Genomic DNA, 25,973 nt, shown 5'->3' with positions numbered 1-25,973 from the left:
CACGATATCGATTGGCAATCCATCACCCAATGCTCGCCAAAAAAACGCGGTGTCGTAACTCGTCACATGCCAAATTCTTCATCAGTGTACAGAAAATGTAAGCACAGAATAGCGGACTTCAACTGATGCAGTGGAAATTATGATTGATGATGCTTTAAATGTTCGTTACTATGCTTGTTTGCCGAGCACAACACTCGGCTAAGATTTCCAGACCCAACTTTAATAGACAAATGTTCGTATCTTCTAAACACAATCAGCTACTTTGCCAAAGGGAAGTTCTCATCGTCGACACAAAACAAATGAAACGCCCTTCCAGATCTTATCCGATACAAATTGTTTTTATTCTGTACAACAAATACGATTGCAGTTTTCCAAAAGTTGAAAACTGGTTTCCTGTCGGAGCCCACGAACTTTGAAGTTATTGAAAAGAGGTGGTTGGTGGTCCTTAGAATGAAATTGCTCCAATAGATGATAAAATAAGAACGAGAGGTGGATTGTGGTTTATTGTTATTAGATAAAAGGTGGATCCAGTCCGACTTTCTGTATTAAGTTTTATGATTCAATAAACACTGTTGGACACACGATTAATTCGAACCCACCCTACACCGGTTACGAGGGCTCGTGTACCGAATAGATTTTCTATGGTTTTTCCTTTCCGATTTCTCTCCTCGGTTGTAGCAAATAAAAACTTTGCTCTCGCCAATTCCTACAGTTCGACTGTCTGCTAAACGTACATTCATATTCCTGTTCTAGCTACTGACTGCGTTTTACTTGGTAACGTGCTTTCTTAAATAGAGAGCAAGGTGGAAAATTTAAGCTTACATTATCGAGATAGAATAGAAGGTAATTAAATATTAAAACGAACATTAAGCTAGCAATAGTTGGATGGTACACTGAATTGGATAGGGGACCAACCACGATGAACTGGTTTAATCGTCTCCACCAGTCATGACTTCCATGAATTCTGCAAAGAGATTGAAAATGTCAGATTATGTTCAACAACCACAAAAGTGTTTCATCCTACCATCGAAATCAACGGTTCCCGAACCGTCAGAATCGATTTCCTCGATCATCATGTCCAGATCGTCGTTGGTCAGGTTGTCGTCCAGCTCCTTCAGGATTTCACGCAGCACCTGGGTGGTGATGTAGCCGTTGCCCTCCTTGTCGTACAGACGGAAAGCTTCCTTCAGCTCCTGCTGCATGGCTTCGGCGTCCTCCTCAACCAGGAACCGGGCGGCCAGGGTAACGAATTCCTCGAACTCCAGCTCACCGGAACCGTCAGCGTCGACCTCATCGATAATTTCCTTGAGCAGCTTGTCGTCCAGCTGGTGACCCAGCATGCTCAGGATGGTACCGACCATCTGGGTGCCGATGCATCCCTTCTTCTCCTGATCGAACGCGTTGAAGGCGTTTCTCAACACTGTGCGCGGGGCGGGAAGAAACGAAAAGTGATGCAAAACGTTAGTCGAGTTGAAGCCATGATAATGCGTCAATTGAATTTAATATCGATAGGTACGAGAGCATGCAATTTACGCTGAATGCTTCAATACGAAAAAAGTGCTTTTGTGCGGGATTTTCCCGCATTAAGCCATTCAATTTGCCTTTGGGTTGCCAGCTCTGCCGGCGAAGGGAACAACGGATGGAGGGAAACTGGGAAAATTCCAAATGGCGAGCACGTTCCGCGTCTGATGAGATATTAATAGAGGTGCAAATTTAATTAGCGTAGATGCTGTGCTGTGCAGCAGCAGTAGCAGCAAACTTGCTGCTCGGTACTCATAATTTGGAGATGAATTGTGTCATTAGCGGAATTTGGCTACCGTGTAAATGATGTCCACGCGGTTTCAGACCTAAAATAATGCTTCGATGAGTTGCATTCATTGTGCAATACATTTCATACATTTATACATTTGAATACATTTATACAATTTATATAATTGGGTATTCAACAAATGTTTGCATTGTTTGTTCTCAAACAGTTCAGCGAATTTAAATGTTTAATCTTTTTGGTACGTGGATTCCAAGATATTCATTCTGCATTGTCCATGAATAAAATATGTTGCACAATATACTAAAAAGTGTATTTTGAGTCATCTGAAACGAAAAGTAATCAAATGTTTGCATTCATTGTTTGCATGTTTTCATTTGCCGGTTTCGAGAGCGGGGAATAGAATTTGATAGGGACATAAGAAATGTACCACCAAATTAACGGGTGGCAACTAAAAAAAATGGAATGAAAGAAATGGCTCGGGATAAAAAATACAAAGTACAGTTCAATCTGATATATGATATACAAAGAGTTGTTCTTAGTCTTCAAACTTAGACTAATGAATATTGGCTTATGGGCCGTGGTTCGCCGTGCGGCGCAGCTAAGTCTTGCTGGTATAACATGACCGCTGTACGGTTCTACCACATCGATTTCCGGAATGCTGTTTCTGATCCTACTTATGAGTTGATCCTACTTATTGTGTCTTTGGCCTTAGAATCACCACAAACAATGGAGCTGAGTAGACCAAATTATACTATGACAGTTTTCGAAACATTTTCACGCTTAAAATGTTCGACCGTGTACTTTATTCCTGATTTTTGTTTGCTTGAAAAATTTACAAAGCTCGCCGCAGTATTTCCTGTTTCCACAGCATTTTGTGAGCAATGTTGGAGTGAAAGTGTGTGTGTGCGATAATTTTAAGCATTTATTCTAAGGATTCATTCACATAAACGTTTTCGGTGTATGGAAGCTAGAATGAAACGTGAACCTGAGCTACCAGTGATTTTACAGACAAAAATAAAGAAGAATGGTCAAGAATGGTTGTATTCGTAAACTTAGCTCGGCCGAAATAAAACGTCGCAGAATGTGTCGCAGTTATCGAACGGCATTCGCTATCTGGTACGCAAACATGTTGCAGTTATCGAACGACTAGTGTATTGTCCATAAGAAATTCTTGGGAAATTCCATTGGCCGAAAGTGACATACGGCCAAACTGGTAATTTGACCGAAAAAGTCGTTTGCCCTCACAAGTCGTTTGGTCAAAATGAACATTTGGCCGAATAGGTTATCAGTCGGAAAATGCCGTTTGGCCGAAATGGTCGTTTGACAGTATGGGCCATTTGGCCGAAAATGTTGTTTGGGCCAACAGGCCATGAGGCCAAATGACTTCATCATCCGTTTGGCCAAATGACATTTACGACGAAAACGCTATTTTGTCAAACGAACATTGAACGGAATTTCGTAATTTCTCTACTTTTAAGCCGATACTGGCCTTTAAGCCAAATGTCATCTCATCAAATATCCAAAACTATTATCATGTTATCATTGGGCAATCGTTTAACCGAATACTTAGATCATTTGACCTAAAAGGCCGTTTGGTAGGAATGATCATTTAGTCCGAAAATATCCTTTCTGGAAAACAACCCTTTCGGCCAAACGGCATTCCTTGGCAAATGACCTATTCTGCCAAATGTATTTTTGGTAAAATAATCAATACAGCCGAACAACACTTTTCGAAGAAGCTTTGTTTGCAGAAACAATATTTTAGGTCAAATGACTCTTTCTGCCAAATGATAATTCTAACCAAACGGCATTTTTGGTCAAATGATCTACCCATCAAACATTGAAAACTGATAGAGCGCTTATTCAACCAAAAATTGTCTTCAACAGCAAAAAAAACTGGATTATTCAGCTTAAACTGTTTGTTGGGAATTCGGTCAAATGACCCGGGCAGGGGTGGACTTGAAAGATATAAGAGATAAAAGAACAGGCAACAATATCAAAAATTTGAACCGAAATATCATTTAAATATCAAGATATGCTATGAATAAGAACAAACTAATGGCACATGATATTGATCACTTATTACATATAACATAACTTGATCTCCTCGTGATATTTTAGTGCAAAATATTGATATTGTCGTCTAATCTTTTATCTCTTATATCAATCATTTCCATATCTCGTTTTGTTATCCTATCAACATTTGATATTATATTATTGATTTCTGTCTACTCGGGGACTGTTTTCGGCCGGCCGACATGTTCAGCCAAATGACCTGTTAGGGTAAACAACTTTTTCGGTCAAATTACAAGTCCGGCCAAATGTTCCGTTCGGATGTACGTCGCTTTCGACCAAACCACTTTTTAGGTCAAATCTGTTTCGACAGTTTCCGTTAAATGTTTAGTTCTACAAAATGGTACTTGACCAGATGATTTTTGGGCTACAGGCCAGTATCGACTTAAAAGTGGAGAGGCTACCGTCGTGCGGGGCTTCTTTTGAGAAATCGGGGGCTACTTTGGACATTTTAAAACAAGAATTGTAACGTAAATTACTATCAAATCGTCATTATTACCATTCAGGTGTCTTGTTGATAGTTGGATGCTAACTTTCTGTCTCAAATTTGGTATTGGTATTTGGTATAATACAAAATCCAAAGTAGCCCCTGAAGTCAAAAGAAGCCCCGCACGACGGTACGGAATTTTGTTTAATGGTCTTTTGACAAAAAGGCAATTCCGCCAAACGAGTGGCCATTTTTGACCTTATTATCCGTTCTGTAATAGATATTTGGCCCTATGATTCGATGGGTCAAATTACATTTTCGGTCAAATGGCTCATTTAGTGAAAAAAATACCATTTTGGCCAGACGGCATTTGCGACAAACGGTAGCTTTGACCAGACGGCCTGTTAGGGCAAACGGCTTTTCCGGCCAAATTACCAGTTCGGCCGTCTGTCGTTTTTGACCAATGGAATTTCCCAAGAATTTATTATCAGAAATAGAAAGAATTTTCTGAAGAAATCCAAAGAAACTCCTTAAAAAATGTTCGTTGAAAGCAAAGGAATTTATTTTGTTGATATCTACATTTTGAACAATGAACTATAAACAATCTTCTACGGAAACTTTGAAGAATTTATCGGATATTCCAAAAAAATTTCTGTTTTAAAGTTGGCAATGCCAATTTAGCCGTCCTGTGATGAACTTCTCCCTGCTAAAAAATCACTCTACGTTAAAGCATCCCTTTTACCAGTTACAATCTCCTACAATTATGAATGATTTTCTGTTCAATTTTCTGAGAATTCTCAACAAAAACTCAACAGGAGCTTTCCGTGAATATTGACCTGAAGAATGTTCTGGGGAAGTTTATCAATTTCATCTGACAAAATTCAAAACATTCTCCCGTAAATTTCTTGAAAATATCTAAAATGACCAATTCAGCCGAACGACACTTTCGACCGAATGTCTATTTCGACCAAATGGCCCTTTCGACCAAACGACTGTTTCGACCAAAGGGCATATTCGGCAAATTGAGCAATTCGGCCAACCGATGTTTTTTAGACAAAGGAAATATTCGACCAAATGGCATTCTCGGCCAAATAACTTTAGACTAGAATGCCTAGCATAGACTGAAATCATAATAAGAGCCATTAAAACATTAAAAAATATAAAACATATTTAAAACATATTTTGATTTTGACATCAAATTGATTCATAATTAGTTTTCCAATATTTTTCAATCATAATAATTGATTACATATTTTGATCTTATTTTGCTGTAAATTACCAATTGAATGATATGACATCAAACTGTGTACTTATTATGTTATCGGAAACCAGTATCAAAATAAATTTTTCAATTTGCTATCATCGATAGCAGGAATAGATTCAAAGTGAAAATACTAGCAACACCCTGAATTGTGCCTCCAGAGCTAGGCCATGCTGAAAGTAACTGATTTTAATTCATGGTACGTATTCATATGAGCATTATCGTGTTAGTCTTACGACACAAGACTGCTAAAATGGTGAATCAACGTAGAAACCTCGCAGTTAAGGTTCAAGAAAAGTGGCGATGGAAAGAGCTTTCTGAATGATTTACCACCGGCGATGTGTCGTCTGTCTTTTTCCGTCTTTCGAAAAATTGTGATTATGGTAGTGCAACACTGACACATACCACAAACACTCATTAACAAACTTAATTCACCAAGTAGTGATATTGCCTTTCTCGCATTTAGCTAAGACACCAACCTTATATGGTGCTAAAATGTTTAAATGTATTATTTTCTTCATAACTTTTCAACGCAGCTTTCGATCGTTATAAAATTCAATAGTGATCAACTAGGTCTTGTCTCCTGTCGAATGCAACTTGTTGCGAGAAAATCGGTTAAGAATTTCTATATGACATACACACATACACACGGACAGACAGACATTTGCACAACTCATTAAGCTGAGTCGATTGGCATATAACACTTTGTGTCTTCGAGGCTTCTATAAAAAGTTCGTTTTCGGAGTGAAATGATTGCCTTTCGGTACAACTTTGTTGTACGAGAAAGGCAAAAATACGACAAATATCACAAAAAATCATTAAAAAATACGGATTTATGTAGTGGTTTGATGCTAATCTTTGTTCCTCCTTAATACGTTGCGGCAATTTTGACATGGGGGATGAAATGCCAACAAAAAATACCAGAAAAAAGAATTCCAGCAGGACATAGCTGAAAATCCTACAGGAGGAGTTCTCAGGAACTGATGAAGGAATTTTCATGAGTTTCCAATATATATTCTGAAAAATGATTTTTTTTTATTCCGCTGAACTTCTCGCCAAGGGATTCTCTAAAACTTCTAAATAAAGAATTTTGTAATGAATAAGAAATCTGGGATAATGAAACCCTCCAGGTTTTTTTTTATAAGAATTTTACAGCAATTCTTGTAGATAGAACTTTTCATATTTGGAGGTCATCCAGCTCAGGGCTGCAAGAAGAAAGCCTTAAAAAAGACTCTAATAAAGTTGAAGAAATTCCCCAGAACATAAGAAGAGTAAATTTCTTTTAAATTATCAGTTCATATTTCGAGAGGGATAAATTTCCCAGAGTTGTTAGAGGGAAGAATTAGAGCTTGTTCGCAAATTACGTAATGCTTTATTATAAGATTTTGGACAATCAGGTTCAATATTTTTGCGACCCGTAATGCTGGGTAGACACCTTTACGTGGTGTGTTACGGGGTAAGATCTACCACGGTTACATTGCCAGCTACAGGCAAATCCTGACCCAACGATTACCTTCCTCATTACCCAACTCCGTGGTACTTATGAGGGTGTCGCTAAGTCAGTGGCCTCTCGTTAAGTAAATACTACATCAACACTTCCTTCCTCTCCCTAGTTACGGTGAAGATGGGCGTGGCCAGGAGTAGTAATCCTCATGCTTTTGTTATTTTGTTTAAGACTGGAATCAAGGACCACTCCCCTTCTTGATTTCTGATAGCATTCTAGATAAGGATCTCAAAAGTAAAACATGAGTATCACTAGTGTCCAATCTACGAATTACACCGTAACAATGCTAATGCTAATGCTAATGCCAGGTTCAATATTTTTGCATGAATTTCAACGCTTGACCCGACCCTATCCCCACTGCAGCGTAATTAATGAACCGGCTCTTCATTAGAATATCTAGGCCGAGTTGATTAATTCCCCAGGATCCTCGAAGTAAGGATTCCTCCAAATTCTTGAAAGAGAAAATTCTTTTAGGTTCTGAGAGAACCCAGAAGTCCTAAAGGAAGAACATTCCATAAATCTTGTATAACGAGTTCCCACAATACCTGAAGAAAAATTCCTCAAAAATATCTGTGAGAGGTTTCCTTTTCGAGAAAAAGGAATACCTGTGTAGAAAGGGGGAGGGTGGGCTGAAGAACTTTAGAGTGTTTGGTGGAAGAGTTCCTCATAATTCATAAAGGGGTTTAAAGCTCTGATGTTCTGGAAAAAGAATTCCAAGAACTCTCGTAAATGCAAGAACACAGATTCTTTGGAAAATCAGTTTCTTAAAGCGCATGAAGCAGGGGCCGAATTTCGCCGATTTTCTAAGGAAGAATTGTCTCATGATTAAAGAAGAAGTAAGTCCCTAGAAATCTTGATGAGGCAATTGTTCAGAATATCTGCAGTGCAGAGAGTAATTCCACAGAATTCTTAGAGGTAAATTTCCCCAAAACTCTTGAAAGAATCACTGGTGGAGCTTCCCAGAATCCTTGTAGATGGAATAACCCATTTTTTTTGGAGAATCAATTTTTCAGAATACAGAGAGAAGGTATTTCCAAAGACAAGTTTCCTAAATCAGAAAAAGGTATTAGAAAGATTTCCTGGTTTGATATTTATGTAAAAAGGTTTTTGCTTATATGGGGGTTGTGCCATTGCACAGTGGATAAATTTTAAGCAAAAAGGAGCATAATTCAAAAATTTGAACCGAACGGGATGTTCTATACTGCCGTGAATCGCATATTTGTCCCATCTTTGCTGGGTTTCCTATTCATATGGGACAAATATGCGATTCACGGCAATCTCTACCAACGCAGAATCTTACCAGGAATCGAATGCATGCAGTGGTTACTGATGGTATCCGGTGCAAGGTGGTCTTTTTTCACGATTTTGTATTTCGTATCTTGGGTACAATGATCTTCAAAATGCATAAAATTGATTATAATGCCAAACCTGAATACAATTACCAATAAAGCTCCAATTACCCTCAAAAGTTAGCTTTTTTCAACAGCTTTTTTGGAAATTGTAAAACATTGCTGCTACCGACAAGGATCGGTGAGATATAACTTCCAGGAAGAAACTTGAAAAATATTATATTATCGAAAAAGTAGAGCACATTGCTCAAAATATAAAACTTCAATTTTAATACACAAATATATAAAGTCATACATGAATCATTGCAAATTCAACCAGCTTTCATTAGCCGAAAAAATATTGACAATGCGTGAACTCATTGCTGAGATAAAACGTTTTCATTGACAATTGAAAATATCTTCAAAACAGTTATTTTGATCAGAACCTAATTAGATGGGAAAAATAAAAAATCAAGGATATGCCACCCAACCGTAAAACCAACCACTTACGTGATAAAAGTGTACGTTTCCATTGGAAATAATGCTCGATACTTCATAATTATTTACTGATTAAAGATTGGGTACCGATTACAAAAATTCCACATTTACATTTATTGTTTAAAATGATTCCAGATATACATATTACTATTGTTGATAATTATTATATTTTAGATCAGAACTGTTTGTTGTGAACATATTTGGAGATTATATTCAAATAATGCAAACAGATTTAGAATTTATTTATTGTCAAAATATTACTTTCAGGAAATATATTGGTTCTAAGAAAAGTATTTCAAACAACTTTCGATGTAAAATTTCGATGCAGCTTCTCAAGTAAATCAAAACATACTTTAAATATATCCATATCACATCATATTCTGCATCACGATACACGGATAGCTCATGAATTCATTTTTGATAATGGCACTAAATTTAGAAAAATTCAATCCAATCGAAAATGTATATGATTATGGTTGTCATAACATAAAAGCCTAACCAATTTGCAAGCATAACGGATATTTTCTATTTCCTAACTCAAAATGATTAATCAGGAGTGGCTCAGGGCAAAATTGAGGCTTTTTAATATATTAAAATATTAAGGTTACCAGTAAAACATATTGTTTTGGTACATGTGGTTTTTTCCTCTAATCTTGCTATAAATTCAAGGAAAAAATATTGTTTCGAGCTTGTTTAGTGGAATTTCTTCAGAATTTTTACTATTCCATCTATTTCGATAATTGATAATAACTTCATAAGGTGTGTTTGACAGTTCGATTGGAGAGTATTTATCTTCGCTTATCTATATATTCCACTATCTATAGTAATCATTATGTACTAAGGTGCCTTTTGAAATATGGCTTTTCGCTTTCCTGTTAGGCCGATACAAATATTTTAAAAAGTATGTCTCCCTCCCCCGGATTTTTTGCCCAAAAATAATAATTTGAGGACAACAAAAAATTTGGGAGTTTTTTTTAATATTCTTCAACAAACCCGAGAAGCTTTTGATTTTTTCCATTTGAATATTTATTTTTTTACGTCACGCCAATTTAATTAAATATTTGTAACGGTCTTATATCCAAGAAACGTGACTAATCTTTTATTATAATAAAAACAAATATCAGTGAAGAAAATAGGGTAAATGCAATTATACAAGATAAAGAGAGCTCATCAATTTTAATTGCTCAAATTGCAACAAAATTTTCAAAATATTCATCAACAAACACAAAAAATCCATAAAACAAATAATAATGAAAAAATGAAAAAGTACTAAATAAAAACAGTTTTGCATAAATCGTTAACGTTTTCAAATGAAGCGCAATCTGTAAACTTAAACCTTGCGAACAAAACGAAATAATTCCAACGATTTTGAATAATTAATCATTACTTATGCACAATTAATCAAATGTGAGTAGGTTATCCTAAATATAAATATTTTCCAACCCTATTTTTTATTCGATAACCATAAAAGCAACATTGAAATAAACAGTAGACTCTGTTCTCTCACCTTGAACTCTGAATTCAACCAATCGGCGTTTCTTTCGAAAAAGCGTTCTTTTCCATAAATTTGGCCCATCTTCGATTAAATTGGCGAATCCAGCTTTCAACACCATTTACGGCGCACTTATTAGAGATGCAAAGTTCACTAGTCAAAAATCGATTAAATGTTTTTATTTCGACCTGATTCAGAAATATTCTTCAGCAATTGTCTTATTCATCAACATTCTGTAACTCACTCTTTGTAGTAACTGAATAGTTCAACAGACGCAGTGCGATATGAATAGATACATAATGCATATATAGGGAATGACGGCTTTGGCAGGTTTTGTTCTATTATTGTCAGGGGTGTTTTTTATGACTGATTATGCTCAAATTTGGCCTAAACGTTCTTTGCATATCAAAGAATATTGTGGCCAAATTTCATAAAATCAGTCGACAAACCCCCTGCCAATAATAGAACAAAACCAACTCAAACAAATCTTCTACAATAATGTTGTTCGCATACAAACTTGTTGTGAGATTCAGGGGTAATATGCCTTTGGTCCGAAGAGGTTGTATGGTGCAATATAGTTATTAATGTAATTTTTTTTGTTAATTTTTTCTTAAAGAATTGCATAATATGCTAATATTATACTTTTAATTACGAGAAAAAAACACATTCCATTATATTTTGTCATTTGATTGTGACACTAAATTATTATAATTTAAAACTCTTTTTGCAGGAATGAGAAAAGCTTTTGTTATTGGAATATTATGAGTAGAATTGGTGGGCTACAAAAAACCTTGGCTTAGTGAGACAGGTTGTGTAATGTTAAAATATTTGGAACGCGAAATAACACCCTATTCAAATGCGTACAAACGAACTTCCAGCAGAAGAATACGAAGTATTTACAAAGGATGAAAAAAATTACACTGTATCAAGCATTGTTCAAATTCGCACTTTCTGTCATGTAAGTGGGTGCATATTCTTGATTTTTATATTCCCATCTAATTAGGTTTTGATCAAAATAGCTGTTTTGAAGATATTTTCAATTGTCAATGAAAACGTTTTATCTCAGCAATGAGTTCACGCATTGTCAATATTTTTTCGGCAAATGAAAGCTGGTTGAATTTGCAATGATTCATGTATGACTTTATATATTTGTGTATTAAAATTGAAGTTTTATATTTTAAGCAATGTGCTCTACTTTTTCGATAATATAATATTTTTCAAGTTTCTTCCTGGAAGTTATATCTCACCGATCCTTGTCGGTAGCAGCAATGTTTTACAATTTCCAAAAAGCTGTTGAAAAAAGCTAACTTTTGAGGGTAATTGGAGCTTTATTGGTAATTGTATTCAGGTTTGGCATTATAATCAATTTTATGCATTCTGAAGACCATTGTACCCAAAATACGAAATACAAAATCGTGAAAAAAGACCAACTTGCACCGGATACCATCAGTAACCACTGCATGCATTCGATTCCTGGTAAGATTCTGCGTTGGTAGAGGTATAGAACATCCCGTTCGGTTCAAATTTTTGAATTATGCTCCTTTTTGCTTAAAATTTCTCCACTGTGCATTGCCACAAATACCAAGCTGATCACCGCATCATATCCTCTGATGGCACATAACATCATCTTACATTGAAGCTCGTGAATATGATCCGCATCCCAGCACCCAGCACCTGAAAGTCAATGAATCACCTGCATTTTACAAAAACACTCAAAGAGCTTCCGGATTGTCATTGAAAAGCGTTACACATTAGATCCGTGAATTTGGAGTGAGAAAAGACTATGCATTTACAATATGTTCTTTTCTGCAGCGCAGCCGAAATTTTTCAACTGCTCATGGGTTTGAACTGAATTTTTCTTAAAAATAGATGGGTAATGGAATTGTTATACTTTTATATACTGTTCCGTCGTAATTTCAAAAATCCACATTTTGTCCCGATTTTCCAATGATTTTTCAAAAGAGCTCCAAACCTTCATTCAAACGAACTCAACATTTTCGGCAAGAAATAAACTTAAGTGAACAAAACCTTTAAAAAATATGAAATGTTTAAAAATTGGGTAATGCTATTTATGTTGCTCTAAAAAGAAAACTTTGGCCAATTTTAATTGTGGAATAATTAGAACTGGTAGCTTGGTAGGAAAGCATTTCCTGATCATGTTACATCTCAACGTAAATACAATGAGGCGGATGGACAATTTCAAATGGGGCTTATTTTCGATTATTCATTTCAAATATTTTGAAACGACCAAATTTTTTTTCCTAATTTTGCCTTATAACATATTTTAGAATTATTTTGTTTTCTCGAAACATTACAATTCATTTTAAGCGTTTCTGAATATCTTTGAATATTTGCAAATCGTCCACCGGAAAAAATACGACGTGAAGGAAATTTAATCAACTGCACGATATCGAGTTCAAATCCGGTTCAAACCTCGGGAAAGTTTTCTGTCGGATTTTAATCTTAATGTTTTTTAAGGCCATAGTTTATAGATCGGGAACTTTTGTCTGCGGATTTCACTCCCATGTTTTTTTCAAAAGGGCGGAATTGACGGGATCATTTTTAAAGTAGGTACATGAGGACCAAAATCAGTGGACCAGATTCCCGAAATGTGGAGTTACTTTCAACAAGGTAGTAAATTCATCAGATTTGACATTTGTTTTCATGCGTCAACTATTAAAATTATAACATATTTTTTGTTGCTCTCTTCTTCTTGAGATTCTTGTTATTAAAAAAATAATTGGCACAAGAAATCGATAATCCTACCCTATGGCGCTTTGACTTACAGTTGTTTGGCGATTTTTTCCCCAAATTAATAATCCTACCACGATGTCACGATTTTTTCTTAAATTCAACACATTGTCACAAGGTAGTTCGACACGTCCCGTTTCGCAAGTGGATATCTATGTCTCGTTTCTCCATCGAAATGATCTGGTCAGGTTATCGAAATTAAGTAGTTGGGGAAGGGCTGTTTGGCCTAAATTCATTCAGCCGAATGCGATTTGGCCGAATGCCACTTGACCATACAAACCATAAGGCCAAAATACATTTGGCCAAAAGTCATCTGACCGAATGGGTCATTCTACTGAATATATCATTTGGCCGAATACTTCAGCGAGTTCTGAATTTTATGAAAATGAATCCAACTTTAGAGTAAATAATCGCACTGAATCAACATGACAACATGATAAATGCTTCAATAACACCATTATTCTACCTCGAGCAGTTTGAATGCGTCCGAAATATAAATGACACGATGATGCGAAATTGATGAATTTAATATCATGTATAACAGAATTCAAAATTGTTGGTTTTTATTTACATTTGTTGCTTAAATCAATATTTTTTCTGTTGCTTCGCCATTCAAAATTATACAAAATGAATCCTACAAATATTGCTTCTGGAAAAGTTTAAATTAGTATTGAAAAATTAATTCAGGTTAGGTTTTGTTACCATAGTTTATTTCGCGCTTTACGAAACGATTAAACTACGATTCAACAAGGATACAACCATTTTTATTCATTTTTAAATATTGCAATTAAACATGATAGCAAAATAAATCAATAAATTTCGTGCTTTGTTATAGAATAGGATGAATAACTGATGAGAGAGAGAAAACGAAACAGCTATATCACTACCTTTTATCCGCACCGCAGTTCCTCAAATCGACCGGAAAAACAACACCCATAGTTGTCTTATCTTCATTTTACCGAACACCGCAGCTTCATCAACTCCTCTCTCCATCATCAGTTTCTAAGCTTTCCCAAGCAGATGACAAATAAAATTTTCCAAACAATGCCACAACACTTCAAATTGTTGGCAAATAATATCATAGAACCCGAGAGAAAAAAAAATCAGAAGACCAGCCACATCCTTCCCTAGCTTGCTGGTCCTTTCTGTTAAACTTCTACAAGTCATCGCCACCTTCATTTGGGAGTCCATGAAAAATGATTCCGACACGAACCGGACCGGATGCCGGGCAAACTCAACCAATTCGGCGTTGTTGGTCGTCTTGTGAGCGAACACAGGACGTCCGATGTAGCAGGTGGAGCAGTTGGTGCCCCGATTTACGTGCAACAGTGTTCTTAAATAATGTATTGTATTCATAAATGCTGATCAAATTCCGGACCGACGGCAGAACGGGGGTGAACTTTTTCTCCTCCGCTTTTTGTGACAGTCACCTGCGCCTTGTCGTCTCTCGGAAGTGTCTTAAGGGGGAAATACGAATTGCATTATTTTGCTGGGTGGTAGGTTGAAACTTGGCGGAAACGGAACCAGATAACATTTTGGATTTTGGACAGGGTGATGGCATAATTACGTAAGGCTCCCAACAGCGAAAGGCCCGCTATTTAGGGGAATGACTACGTTGCTGCTGGTTGACTATAACCATCTGCACTGCGAGGTTAGAAGAATTGTTCTCTGGTGGTGTCAACTGGCAATGTTTCCTAGGCCATCCAATTCATGAATGGAAATGAATGCGGGTGAAATCGATTGTTACTGTGCCAGTGTCAGCCGGTACTGGTGTGATAAATGAATAGAACGGAACTTACAGGTGTAGGAAGAACATGGCCCACGGCACCGGATATTCAATTCCAAAGTGATGAAGCACTTCTTTCATTATGCTTGGTATGAAATGCGATACGTATCAATATCCACCGAAGGTGAAATGACTGTTATTCAATACTTAAAATGATATGAAGTCGGTTTATCGAGAAAATATTTTGTTGGAGTATTATGATCATAACATATGTCTTTCCTATAAATAGATACGTCTTCTAACAGTAGAAAGAAAATAATTTTTCAATCTTTAATACAGATCAACTAAAAATAAAATGAATAGTCATAAAAAATAAGCATTTTCATTAGCGAAATGACTGATTTATCATCACAAGTGCAGCCCATAAACTGCAACATTGTATCAAAATACCCCATCTTTACGACTAAGCCGAGCGATAAAATGCGCAGCTTAGCCGTTTTACATCACCCACCGAATTGTAATCGACAATAATACAACTGATTGAGAAAACAGTCGAACAAGCAATAAACTAAAATCTCACTGCCTCATTCCTAATGATTATGCACCGATAAATTACTCAACAGGGAACTACCCCGCCTCGATCATTCATTGGCAAAAATTGTTATTCAAGTCAAACGATCGCCCCCGACCAGCACCAAACGCATCAAAGTGCAATAATTCACCATCTCTTCTACCCGAACCAACCGATTCGCTTCCATCCTATTCCGTTACTAATAAAAAATAGCGTCAAAAAAAAACAACAGCTTCATCTATCGAGCCAGAGAGTGGCAAATGTCGCGTCAACAGCTCCCATAGTTCAAAACCGCTTTCGACTTGTCTCGGTTTTAAATTTATCTTGGCAACATTCTCCACCGTCCCGTGTCCAACGGCGGTGTAACACGTGCTATGCTTCAATAAATAAACGACGACAACATCGTCTCCATCGCGCGCCATGCGACCAGCAGGAACGGGCTGTCCCATTGATCAAAAACCGCCACTTGGCTACCAGACTGTCGATCAGCGACACGACGCGAACAGTTTAAAGAGTCGCATCTTCCGCACTCACCACGCCACCACCACCCACCGACCGCAAATGAACCGTCTGCTGGCTGGCGATGATGCAGCGCATCGCCGCGCTCGGCTCTCCAATCTCGATTGGATATTGGTGGTTAGGTGCGCTCTCTTCATCACACTTCAGATATGGGATTATATTTTTAGATAGCATCATCGTCTTCGCCGTCATTGCGATGCTTCGAAAAAGTGTGGGAGAGTTCCAATCGATGCGATGATGGGTGAGGTTTTCCGAGGAAAAATCGACGAAGCGCTTCGATGGGAAAAGTGATGTGTCGACTGGTTGGGTGCTTTTATAGTTGTTTTCCGACCACTCGCGACACGACAGTTTCAATGAAATGATGGCACCATGCTACAAGACACATTGCTCACTTGAGGGTGCTCAGTTGATTGGAGCTGAACGAATGTTGGTGGCAGTAAATCCCCTGTATGAAATTGAGCTACAAAACGATCGACGCAGGTTGGTATCCTGGCTAAGAAGATCGCGCAACATTTTTTTGGAATGAAACGCGACACGTTGTCAGATCGTGCTGTTTCTTTAAATAATTTGAGACCGAGAGAGTGTGTGAGATTTTTTCTACAATCTAATTATATTTAATGTTCTGTTTCGAAACGAAACAGCAAACGTTTATAGCCTTCTAATTATGTATGATTGAAATTTTGATGTAGATTAAGATCACTTTAGATCGCTACAAGGAATAAAAAAACTACTCAAAATTAAGTTGTTCACATGCTAGAAATTTAAGGTTGGCTTTCCACAGCTAACAGCTACATTATTGTTTTGCCTTTCTCGTACACAAAGGTTAAACATAAAAGGCTATATATTCAATCCAAAGAAGATTTTGCGATCGAAGGCCCGGAGATCTATTGTGTTATATACAGATCGACTCAACTCGACGAATTGAGATGGTGTCTGTCTGTGTGAGTTTGTGCGTTCAATTCATCTCACTCATGCTTTTGACACTAATCTTCAACTGATTTGCTTGCAACAAGTTGCATTCGACGTTTCCATTTTCCCTAAGAATACCTCAGAATCATCGCAAGGTGTATCCGTAAGGGCATTTATTCTGTTACTGAAAATTTTTAAAACTACAAAGAAGAGGAAAAACTGTTCATAGTAGAAAATTCCTCTGGAAATTCGGATGAATTTCCTCTGGAAATTCGGATGAATTTCCTCTGGAAATTCGGATGAATTTCCTCTGGAAATTCGGAAGAATTTCCTCTGGAAATTCGGATGAATTTCCTCTGGAAATTCGGATGAATTTCCTCTGGAAATTCGGATGAATTTCCTCTGGAAATTCGGATGAATTTCCTCTGGAAATTCGGATGAATTTCCTCTGGAAATTCGGATGAATTTCCTCTGGAAATCGGATGAATTTCCTCTGGAAATCGGATGAATTTCCTCTGGAAATCGGATGAATTTCCTCTGGAAATCGGATGAATTTCCTCTGGAAATCGGATGAATTTCCTCTGGAAATCGGATGAATTTCCTCTGGAAATCGGATGAATTTCCTCTGGAAGTCGGATGAATTTCCTCTGGAAATCGGATGAATTTCCTCTGGAAATCGGATGAATTTCCTCTGGAAATCGGATGAATTTCCTCTGGAAGTCGGATGAATTTCCTCTGGAAATCGGATGAATTTCCTCTGGAAATCGGATGAATTTCCTCTGGAAATCGGATGAATTTCCTCTGGAAATCGGATGAATTTCCTCTGGAAATCGGATGAATTTCCTCTGGAAATCGGATGAATTTCCTCTGGAAATCGGATGAATTTCCTCTGGAAATCGGATGAATTTCCTCTGGAAATCGGATGAATTTCCTCTGGAAATCGGATGAATTTCCTCTGGAAATCGGATGAATTTCCTCTGGAAATCGGATGAATTTCCTCTGGAAATCGGATGAATTTCCTCTGGAAATCGGATGAATTTCCTCTGGAAATCGGATGAATTTCCTCTGGAAATCGGATGAATTTCCTCTGGAAATCGGATGAATTTCCTCTGGAAATCGGATGAATTTCCTCTGGAAATCGGATGAATTTCCTCTGGAAATCGGATGAATTTCCTCTGGAAATTCGGATGAATTTCCTCTGGAAATCGGATGAATTTCCTCTGGAAATTCGGATGAATTTCCTCTGGAAATTCGGATGAATTTCCTCTGGAAATCGGATGAATTTCCTCTGGAAATCGGATGAATTTCCTCTGGAAATTCGGATGAATTTCCTCTGGAAATCGGATGAATTTCCTCTGGAAGTCGGATGAATTTCCTCTGGAAATCGGATGAATTTCCTCTGGAAATCGGATGAATTTCCTCTGGAAATCGGATGAATTTCCTCTGGAAATCGGATGAATTTCCTCTGGAAATCGGATGAATTTCCTCTGGAAATCGGATGAATTTCCTCTGGAAATCGGATGAATTTCCTCTGGAAATCGGATGAATTTCCTCTGGAAATTCGGATGAATTTCCTCTGGAAATCGGATGAATTTCCTCTGGAAATCGGATGAATTTCCTCTGGAAATCGGATGAATTTCCTCTGGAAATCGGATGAATTTCCTCTGGAAAGTCGGATGAATTTCCTCTGGAAATCGGATGAATTTCCTCTGGAAATCGGATGAATTTCCTCTGGAAATCGGATGAATTTCCTCTGGAAATCGGATGAATTTCCTCTGGAAATTCGGATGAATTTCCTCTGGAAATCGGATGAATTTCCTCTGGAAAGTCGGATGAATTTCCTCTGGAAATCGGATGAATTTCCTCTGGAAATCGGATGAATTTCCTCTGGAAATCGGATGAATTTCCTCTGGAAATCGGATGAATTTCCTCTGGAAATCGGATGAATTTCCTCTGGAAATCGGATGAATTTCCTCTGGAAATTCGGATATATTTGCTCTGAAAATTCGGTTGAATTTCCTCTGAAAATTCGGATGAATTTCCTCTGAAAATTCGGATGAATTTCCTCTGAAAATTCGGAAGAATTCCGTTTGGAAAATCGGATGAATTCCCTTTGGAAATTCGGATAAATTCTCTATGAAAATTCGGATGAATTTCATCTGGAAATTCGGATCAATTTCCCCTGGAAATTCGGATGAATTTCTCGGGAAATCGGATGAATTTCCTCTGGAAATTCGGATGAAATTCGGATGAATTTCCCCTGGAAATTCGGATGAATTTCCTCTGGAAATTCGGATGAATTTCCTCTGGAAATTCGGATGAATTTCCTCTGGAAATTCGGATGAATTTCCTCTGGAAATTCGGATGAATTTCCTCTGGAAATTCGGATGAATTTCCTCTGGAAATTCGGATGAATTATTGGAAATTTGAATGAATTTTCTCTGGAAATTCGGATGAATTTTCTCTAGAAATTCGGATTAATTCCTACTGGAAATTCGGATAAATTTCCTCTGGAAATTCGGATGAATTTCCTCTGGAAACTCGGATGAATTTCCTCTGGAAACTCGGATGAATTTCCTCTGGAAATTCGGATGAATTTCCTCTGGAAATTTGCATGAATTTCCTCTGGAAATTCGGATGAATTTCCTCTGGAAATTCGCATGAATTTCCTCTGGAAATTCGCATGAATTTCCTCTGGAAATTCGCATGAATTTCCTCTGGAAATTCGCATGAATTTCCTCTGGAAATTCGCATGAATTTCCTCTGGAAATTCGCATGAATTTCCTCTGGAAATTCGGATGAATCTCCTCTGGAAATTCGGATAATTGATTTTATAACAAACACAAACTGGTCAGAACCGTATATGGCGGAGGATGACTTTTTATAGTCTTCAAATCAGTTTTCGAAAATATTTTTAAATGAGCTTGACGTCTCGGAATTGCCTTGTTAAGTTACGTAACTCCATTCACACGACAGTAAAGCAATTCAGCGATGCTTTTGCCCAATTTTTGTATTTACGAATTGAATATAAACACGTTCATTGTAGGTAAGTTCTGTGTTGGCGCAAAGCATAAACATCATCCAAATTTTAGTTGAATGATCAATTGTTAAATACTGATTCGGATGAATTTCCTCTGGAAATCTAAGAGCAGTGCATCTCACAATACATTGTATATCCGCTGATGAGTCAATGTCAGTTATGCGGCAATATCATTCATTTAAAAAATATCAAACCATAAACAAACCTCACGACAGAAACCATGAATTATCGCTTCCTGCAACTCATCAATCACCTAAATACTTTTTTTTAAGCATTACGCCAGTCTCTATTTCGTGTCAGTTTAATAGGCACCTAGTAACTCAATCAAAAATTCCAAAAAAATCTCCTTCGCTCAGTAAACTTCTTTTTTCAAACGGCGTTCAATTATGCAATCCATGTCTGGGCACCCATGTCTAGCAACCAGCCTCCAACAACGCCACCACCTGTACCTCGAAGACATTTTCGCGTGCCCCTCGAAAAAGAAAGAATGAAAGAAGTCAATTATAATTGACACGCGTAGTCCGAGCCCCGCTTGAACCATGCTCAGCAGCTCACACTATAACGACCGAACTGCTCGCGTACAAAATTCTCGCCCCCGAGCCAATTCATCATCGCGCCGCGTCGGTCCTTTGAACGAGCACGCGGGCTTCCTGGGGACGCGACTCTGCTTTACGGCTCCGCGATGGTCGCCGGCTCCGGGACAGACCACCGGAGTAACGCGAAAAGATTTTGCGCCAAATTCCGATGCTAAACAGTGCCAAACCCGGAGCAGGGTTTTCACTTTCAACGGCGGCGGCGAGATGTCGATTTGGTTAGTAGAGAGAGAGAGGGGTTCGCCCTTGCGGCGATTCTATGTCGCAACCCGAGTGGCTCGTGTTGTGGTACCCTCAGGCCAAACAGTAAACTGCGAAACGGCTAATCAGCGAAAGAAATGAGTCTTTTGACGCTTTTAAAAATGCGCTAAAAATGCGGAGACGGGTCAGCGAGGAATTATGAACATTTAGAGCTATAACTGCAGCCATTAATCAGGCCTCCAAGATGGATGTTTGCGCTTGTTTCGGCGTGTCAAACGGCCATATCGGTGGCAGGTGATGAAAATGATAAGATTGCATAAATTTCCCTCGGGTAGTGCGCCAGTTGTGTCGTTTGAATTTCATTAGAAGAATGGAACGACCCGAAGCAAATCAGCGATAATTGTCGTTCCATGAACAGGACATTTGGTTGGTCTTGGTTTTATCCTGAGGTACAAAAGAGGTATGAAATATAATTCACCTTAAGATAAGTATCTTATAACGTACCGATAACTGATATTTATCGGAGGACAACCGCGAACTTAAACTTTTTGTTATTCTGAAGAATTTCCAACTTACAGTGATTGTTATAAGAAAGAATAGATATAAAAATATATATCTGCGAATCAAGCATAATCTTCTATAGCATAACCTACATTGTCTTCGTATGTGCATCTATTTCATCAAACGGATAATTGGTTTTATAACAAACACAAACTGGTCAGAACCGTAGATGGCGGAGGATGACTTTTTATAGTCTTCAAATCAGTTTTCGAAAATATTTTGAAATGAGCTTGACGTCTTGGAATCAATTGCCTTGTTAAGTTACGTGACTTCATTCACACGACAGTAAAGCAATTCAGCGAAGTTTTTGCCCAATTTTTGTATTTACGAATTGAATATAAACACGTTCATGGTGGGTAAGTTCTGTGTTGGCGCAAAGCATAAACATCATCCAAATTTTAGTTGAATGATCAATTGTTAAATTCTGCATTATTGCAAAAAACTTGTGGGTCTGAGTTATTGTTTTCGCTTCCGAAATATCTACATTCCATTCAGGTTTGTTTTGTAATTTACTTAAGTCGTACATATCGATCAGTTTTTGCTTCACACTGGCCCTAATTCCGTGTCGCCGTAAGCCGTTTTTGCTTATGCTCGTGCGCTAAGGTGTTACTGTTTTGAGGCCAGGCGGCATAATATTTGCTATGATGGCAAAACATGAATTGCGTCGAACCGGTCAAAGGTATTGTCATTCATATCAATCATTATCTTGACCATTTTGATTCGTACATTTGAGGGAGGGTATCGGCTCAAAAAAAATATGCTTGATTTCACAAACGGTTCAAAAAGAGAGCGAATGCATTCATGAAAAAAATTGACTGAACCAGTTGAAATCGGCTCAGCAGCTAAATTGGTTATAAAAAATTGGGCGTTTGATTTTTTACATAACCCGGCAAGGCACAAACATTCAACATTGGTATAAAGACTGCATCAATCACCACCAATCTAGATGCGATATCATGTTTTGGTTTCGAAGGGAGATAGTTTTGATGCCTCGCTGAGCCATCGTGACAAGTTGGGTCAAACTAATGCCCCCGTCGAAGGTTGGGAGAAGTTTTGTGGCGTGCTTTTGGACGAATACCTTCGGGCAATTTACTGGACAGATGAATTTAGCAGGTGGATACTCGGTAACCCGAACGATATACATATGGTTAGGTTACTAGCTGTCTGAAGAGCTAATTTAAATGCGCCCAACTTCCTTCATAATTTGGTGGCTTGGAGTTTCGGAGAGTCTCGGATTTCTGATAACCTTGCGAGCAAAAATTATCGATTAGAGACGGAGAGGTCTGACATAAGACCGATTCAGAAATGTATCGAGTGAGAAAGATTCTGGGTTTATTGGAAATCAGAATTCATAATTGTAGACATGATCGATAACCCGAAAGATATATGTTTACTAGCTGTCCGAAGACCTAGGTATTTGATTTGAGTACCAAGTACCATTTATAATTTTGGTGGCTTGGAGTTTTTGGACACTCTAGGTTTTCTACAAGCCATAACATTACCTATTGTAGACGAAGAGGTTTGATTTTGGCCCGAATCAGAAACGAGCTGATGACGCACTGCAATGGACATAACTACAGGGATGCCAGTTAGGCCTTAGCAACTCTCCCAGACTGCACTGCTTAAAGAAACGGGAGTTTGAGCAATGTTTTTAAAAATTAACTGATGCGACAATAATGTTCGTTAAATAAAAATAATAAAACGGACTAACTATCAATAAATTGCAGATATAAAGGTTTACAGTTATTTTTTCTCAAATAAAAACGTCACTCGCTTGGGATTTCAGGGCTGGTGGTGATCAATGCAGTCAAATATAGTGTCCATTTGGATCGTGTTGCTAGAATGATGATTTTAACTCTTGAAATAGGTGACCTATAACATTAACCTATGAACACTTTACCCTAGTAGCACTGTTCAGATCTATTTGGTTGCAGCAACTCCAATGTGACTGAATTTGGTCGCATATGAGTCACTTGATAAAGTTGAAAAACTGCTACTCTACTCTACTATCAAAATTGAAAAGGAAACACTTATATCGAGTGAAATCCCAATTGCCTTGCAAACTTATTTTTTTTTACCGGGATGTCAGCAATTTGTTCAACTTTTACCGAGATTCGCACAGCCGAGTCCCAGCAATCATGTTTTCCGCTGAAATATCTGTCAAAGTTGCTGAAAATCAGCGAATAATTTGCCGAAACCCAGCTAACAAACCTCATTTTCGACGGGATATCAGTTTTATATTTTGCTGGGAACACGGCTGTGCGGATTTTGCCGAGCTGCAGAAATAAAAACTGAATGTGTGAGAAAGTGTCATCGTTCAGGTAAAAACTCCATGCTTTTGCTTTCAATAATGCGACACGGAAAAGCCATTTGGCCGAAAGACATACGGCTGACATTAGGCTGAAAGCCATTTAAACGAATAACACGTAACGTAAACACTTATTGGGCCGAAAACAATTTGGCAGAACATGTCATATTTCCGAAGGAGACATACGCCAGAAGAGACATACGACTTAACGGGTCAGCTGGCCAAAAACTTCGACCGAACAGGTATTCTTCTTCAATGGCTGTACATTCCCACCGGTGTTTGGCCTGCTTTTCCAAATAGTTTTCTATTCTGTTTCCATAGTTATTAATTGAAAGCTTTTATAAGTCCGCCAATTGCAGGAATATATATCTTGTGTGGCAAGTGCAAAGGACACATTCTATGCCCAGAGAACCGAGAATGTTTTTCGCCCAAAAACATCCTAGGCCGGTCCAAGAATTGAACTCACTATCTCCGTATGTTTCATCGAAGGGCGTGTGGTCTACATATCGGCTCCTGACCCCGACGTCCATGGTTCAAATCCAGTTTGTCACATTTTGTTTTTTTTTGTATTTCGTAAGCCAACCTTTTGAAATTCATACCTCCTTATGACGAATTTCCATAAGGCGTTTGATTGGAATTCTTACGTCCATTTGCCTCAGTATAGGACTTTGTTCGCCATACTTACTGGACCCCAATGTCATTTGGTCGAAGCTACCGTTTAGTCAAAATGCTCGTTTGCCAAAAAGGGCAATTCGGACAAAATTGTAATTCGAAAAAAATTGGTCGAACTGAAAATGTTGTAGCGCTGGCTGAAATGTCATTTGGCCAACTTAAAATGTCGTTTGGCCGAACAATAGTGAATGTGAGAAGGGGATTTATGATAATTGAAGAGTGGGGAACAAAAAATGAGAAGTGAGAAGTGGAAAATGAAGAGTAAGAAGTGAGACTCATTTTAAAAGTGAGATGTCGACAGTGGATAGTGAGACGATTTACATCTCACTTTCTACAAGTGAGCAGTAGTATGTGAGATATGAGATGTATGAAGTAAGAAATGAAACGCCCCACTACTTACTTCTCGCTCATTCCACACTTCTCACTATTCACTGTAAGACAACTCACTACTTACTCTACATTTTTCACTTCTCACTGTAAAAAGTGAGAAGTGAGAAATGAAAAGCTAAACATGAGAAATTTTCCACTTCTCATTTCTCAATTCGCGCTTCTCACTTTTAGTGAATAGTGAGAAGTGAGCAATGAAGAGACGTCTTACTTCTCATTGTTCATATGTAATTTCTCACTTCTCATTCATTCATAATCACCATTGTTCGGCTAAACGTCATTTTCGTCCTTATGGCCTGTTTAGCCAAACGACATCTTCGGACCTATTCGTCTAAATGGCCCTTTTTGTCAAACGATCATTTCAGCCGAACAGCATTTTCGGACAAATGACCTTTTAGCCTGAACGACCATTTCGGCCAAATGATCAGTTCGGTCGAATGAAATATTCGGTCAAATGACTAGTTCGGCTAAACTTCATTTTAGGCCGTGTGTCCATTCTGGTCAAGTGACATTTTCGGTCACATTGCTTTCCACCTAACGTTTTGTTCGACCAAATAACATATTGGGTTTTCGAGTGGCTTTCGGTCAAACGGCTTTTTCACTTTTACAATAATTCTAAAATAAACCTCAACTTTCTTCTTGAATGTACTCATCATAAGGTCAACAAAAAATATCTCATGTTATTTTCTCCGCCGGATAACTAGTAGCACGCATATTCCACGAACAGTTTCAGTCATATTTGAGTTACTGCCATTGGCGCATTTACAGGGAGGCTAGAGGGGACTATAGGCCCACCTAGGATCGAATTACCACCCCAGGAATTTTAGCTGCTATATAAGTGTTGCACATAACTCGCTCTTGGATAATAGAGGAGTAAGTAAAAAGAGAAAATCTTTTTACTTACTTTCTCTTCGAATCAATACAGCGCAAGTTTAGAAAAAGTGATTCGCTGGTTGGGATTTGAATACATGGGTCTCTTTTTAGTTGGGCCTCCGCTCGGTGGGTCATGGCCCAACTAAGAAGCAACCTTACGTCAAAATTCAATGTAAACACGGAAAACGGGAAAATGGGCGTCACTGGACATCATTTGTGATATTCATGTCGAAATACACGTGTTCAAATGGCTGTCAGTTGACCCAACTAAAAAAGCGAATTCGTTAGTTGGGTCGAGGTCGTGGCCCAACCAGCGAATCGCGACTGTATAATTTAAAAGCCTTTCTCGTGCCAAAAATACTATAAAATATGAGTGAATGTTTTTAACTTGTTTTGCGCATACGCCCAATTAAGTTTTCATGTAGACCACACAGTCAGATGAAACAAACGTAAAATAATAACTAAATAAATAGTATATTGGCCATAACTTCTGATCCCTTAGTCTAATCTG

General features: G+C 37.9%; 1 protein-coding gene across 2 annotated transcripts in view; it reads right to left on the bottom strand.

Annotated features, from left to right (window-relative positions):
* Window positions 1-317: 317 nt before the first annotated feature.
* The window catches only part of LOC134210859 (troponin C, isoallergen Bla g 6.0101), a 50,224-nt gene continuing 24,568 nt past the window's right edge, over window positions 318-25,973 (bottom strand). For both annotated transcript variants that reach the window (XM_062687221.1, XM_062687222.1), the window contains exons 3-4: window positions 1,025-1,420; window positions 318-964 (exon numbers count right to left, since the gene is read on the bottom strand). In XM_062687221.1, coding sequence (XP_062543205.1) covers window positions 930-964; window positions 1,025-1,420 — 431 coding nt within the window. In that variant the 3' untranslated portion in view covers window positions 318-929. The remainder of the gene's footprint in view (window positions 965-1,024; window positions 1,421-25,973) is intronic.

This window comes from Armigeres subalbatus, chromosome 2 (assembly GCF_024139115.2).
Source record: "Armigeres subalbatus isolate Guangzhou_Male chromosome 2, GZ_Asu_2, whole genome shotgun sequence".
Classification (NCBI taxonomy): Eukaryota; Metazoa; Arthropoda; class Insecta; order Diptera; family Culicidae; genus Armigeres; species Armigeres subalbatus.
Note: the sequence above shows the minus strand (reverse complement) of the source record. Positions and strands in the feature narration are given on the sequence as shown.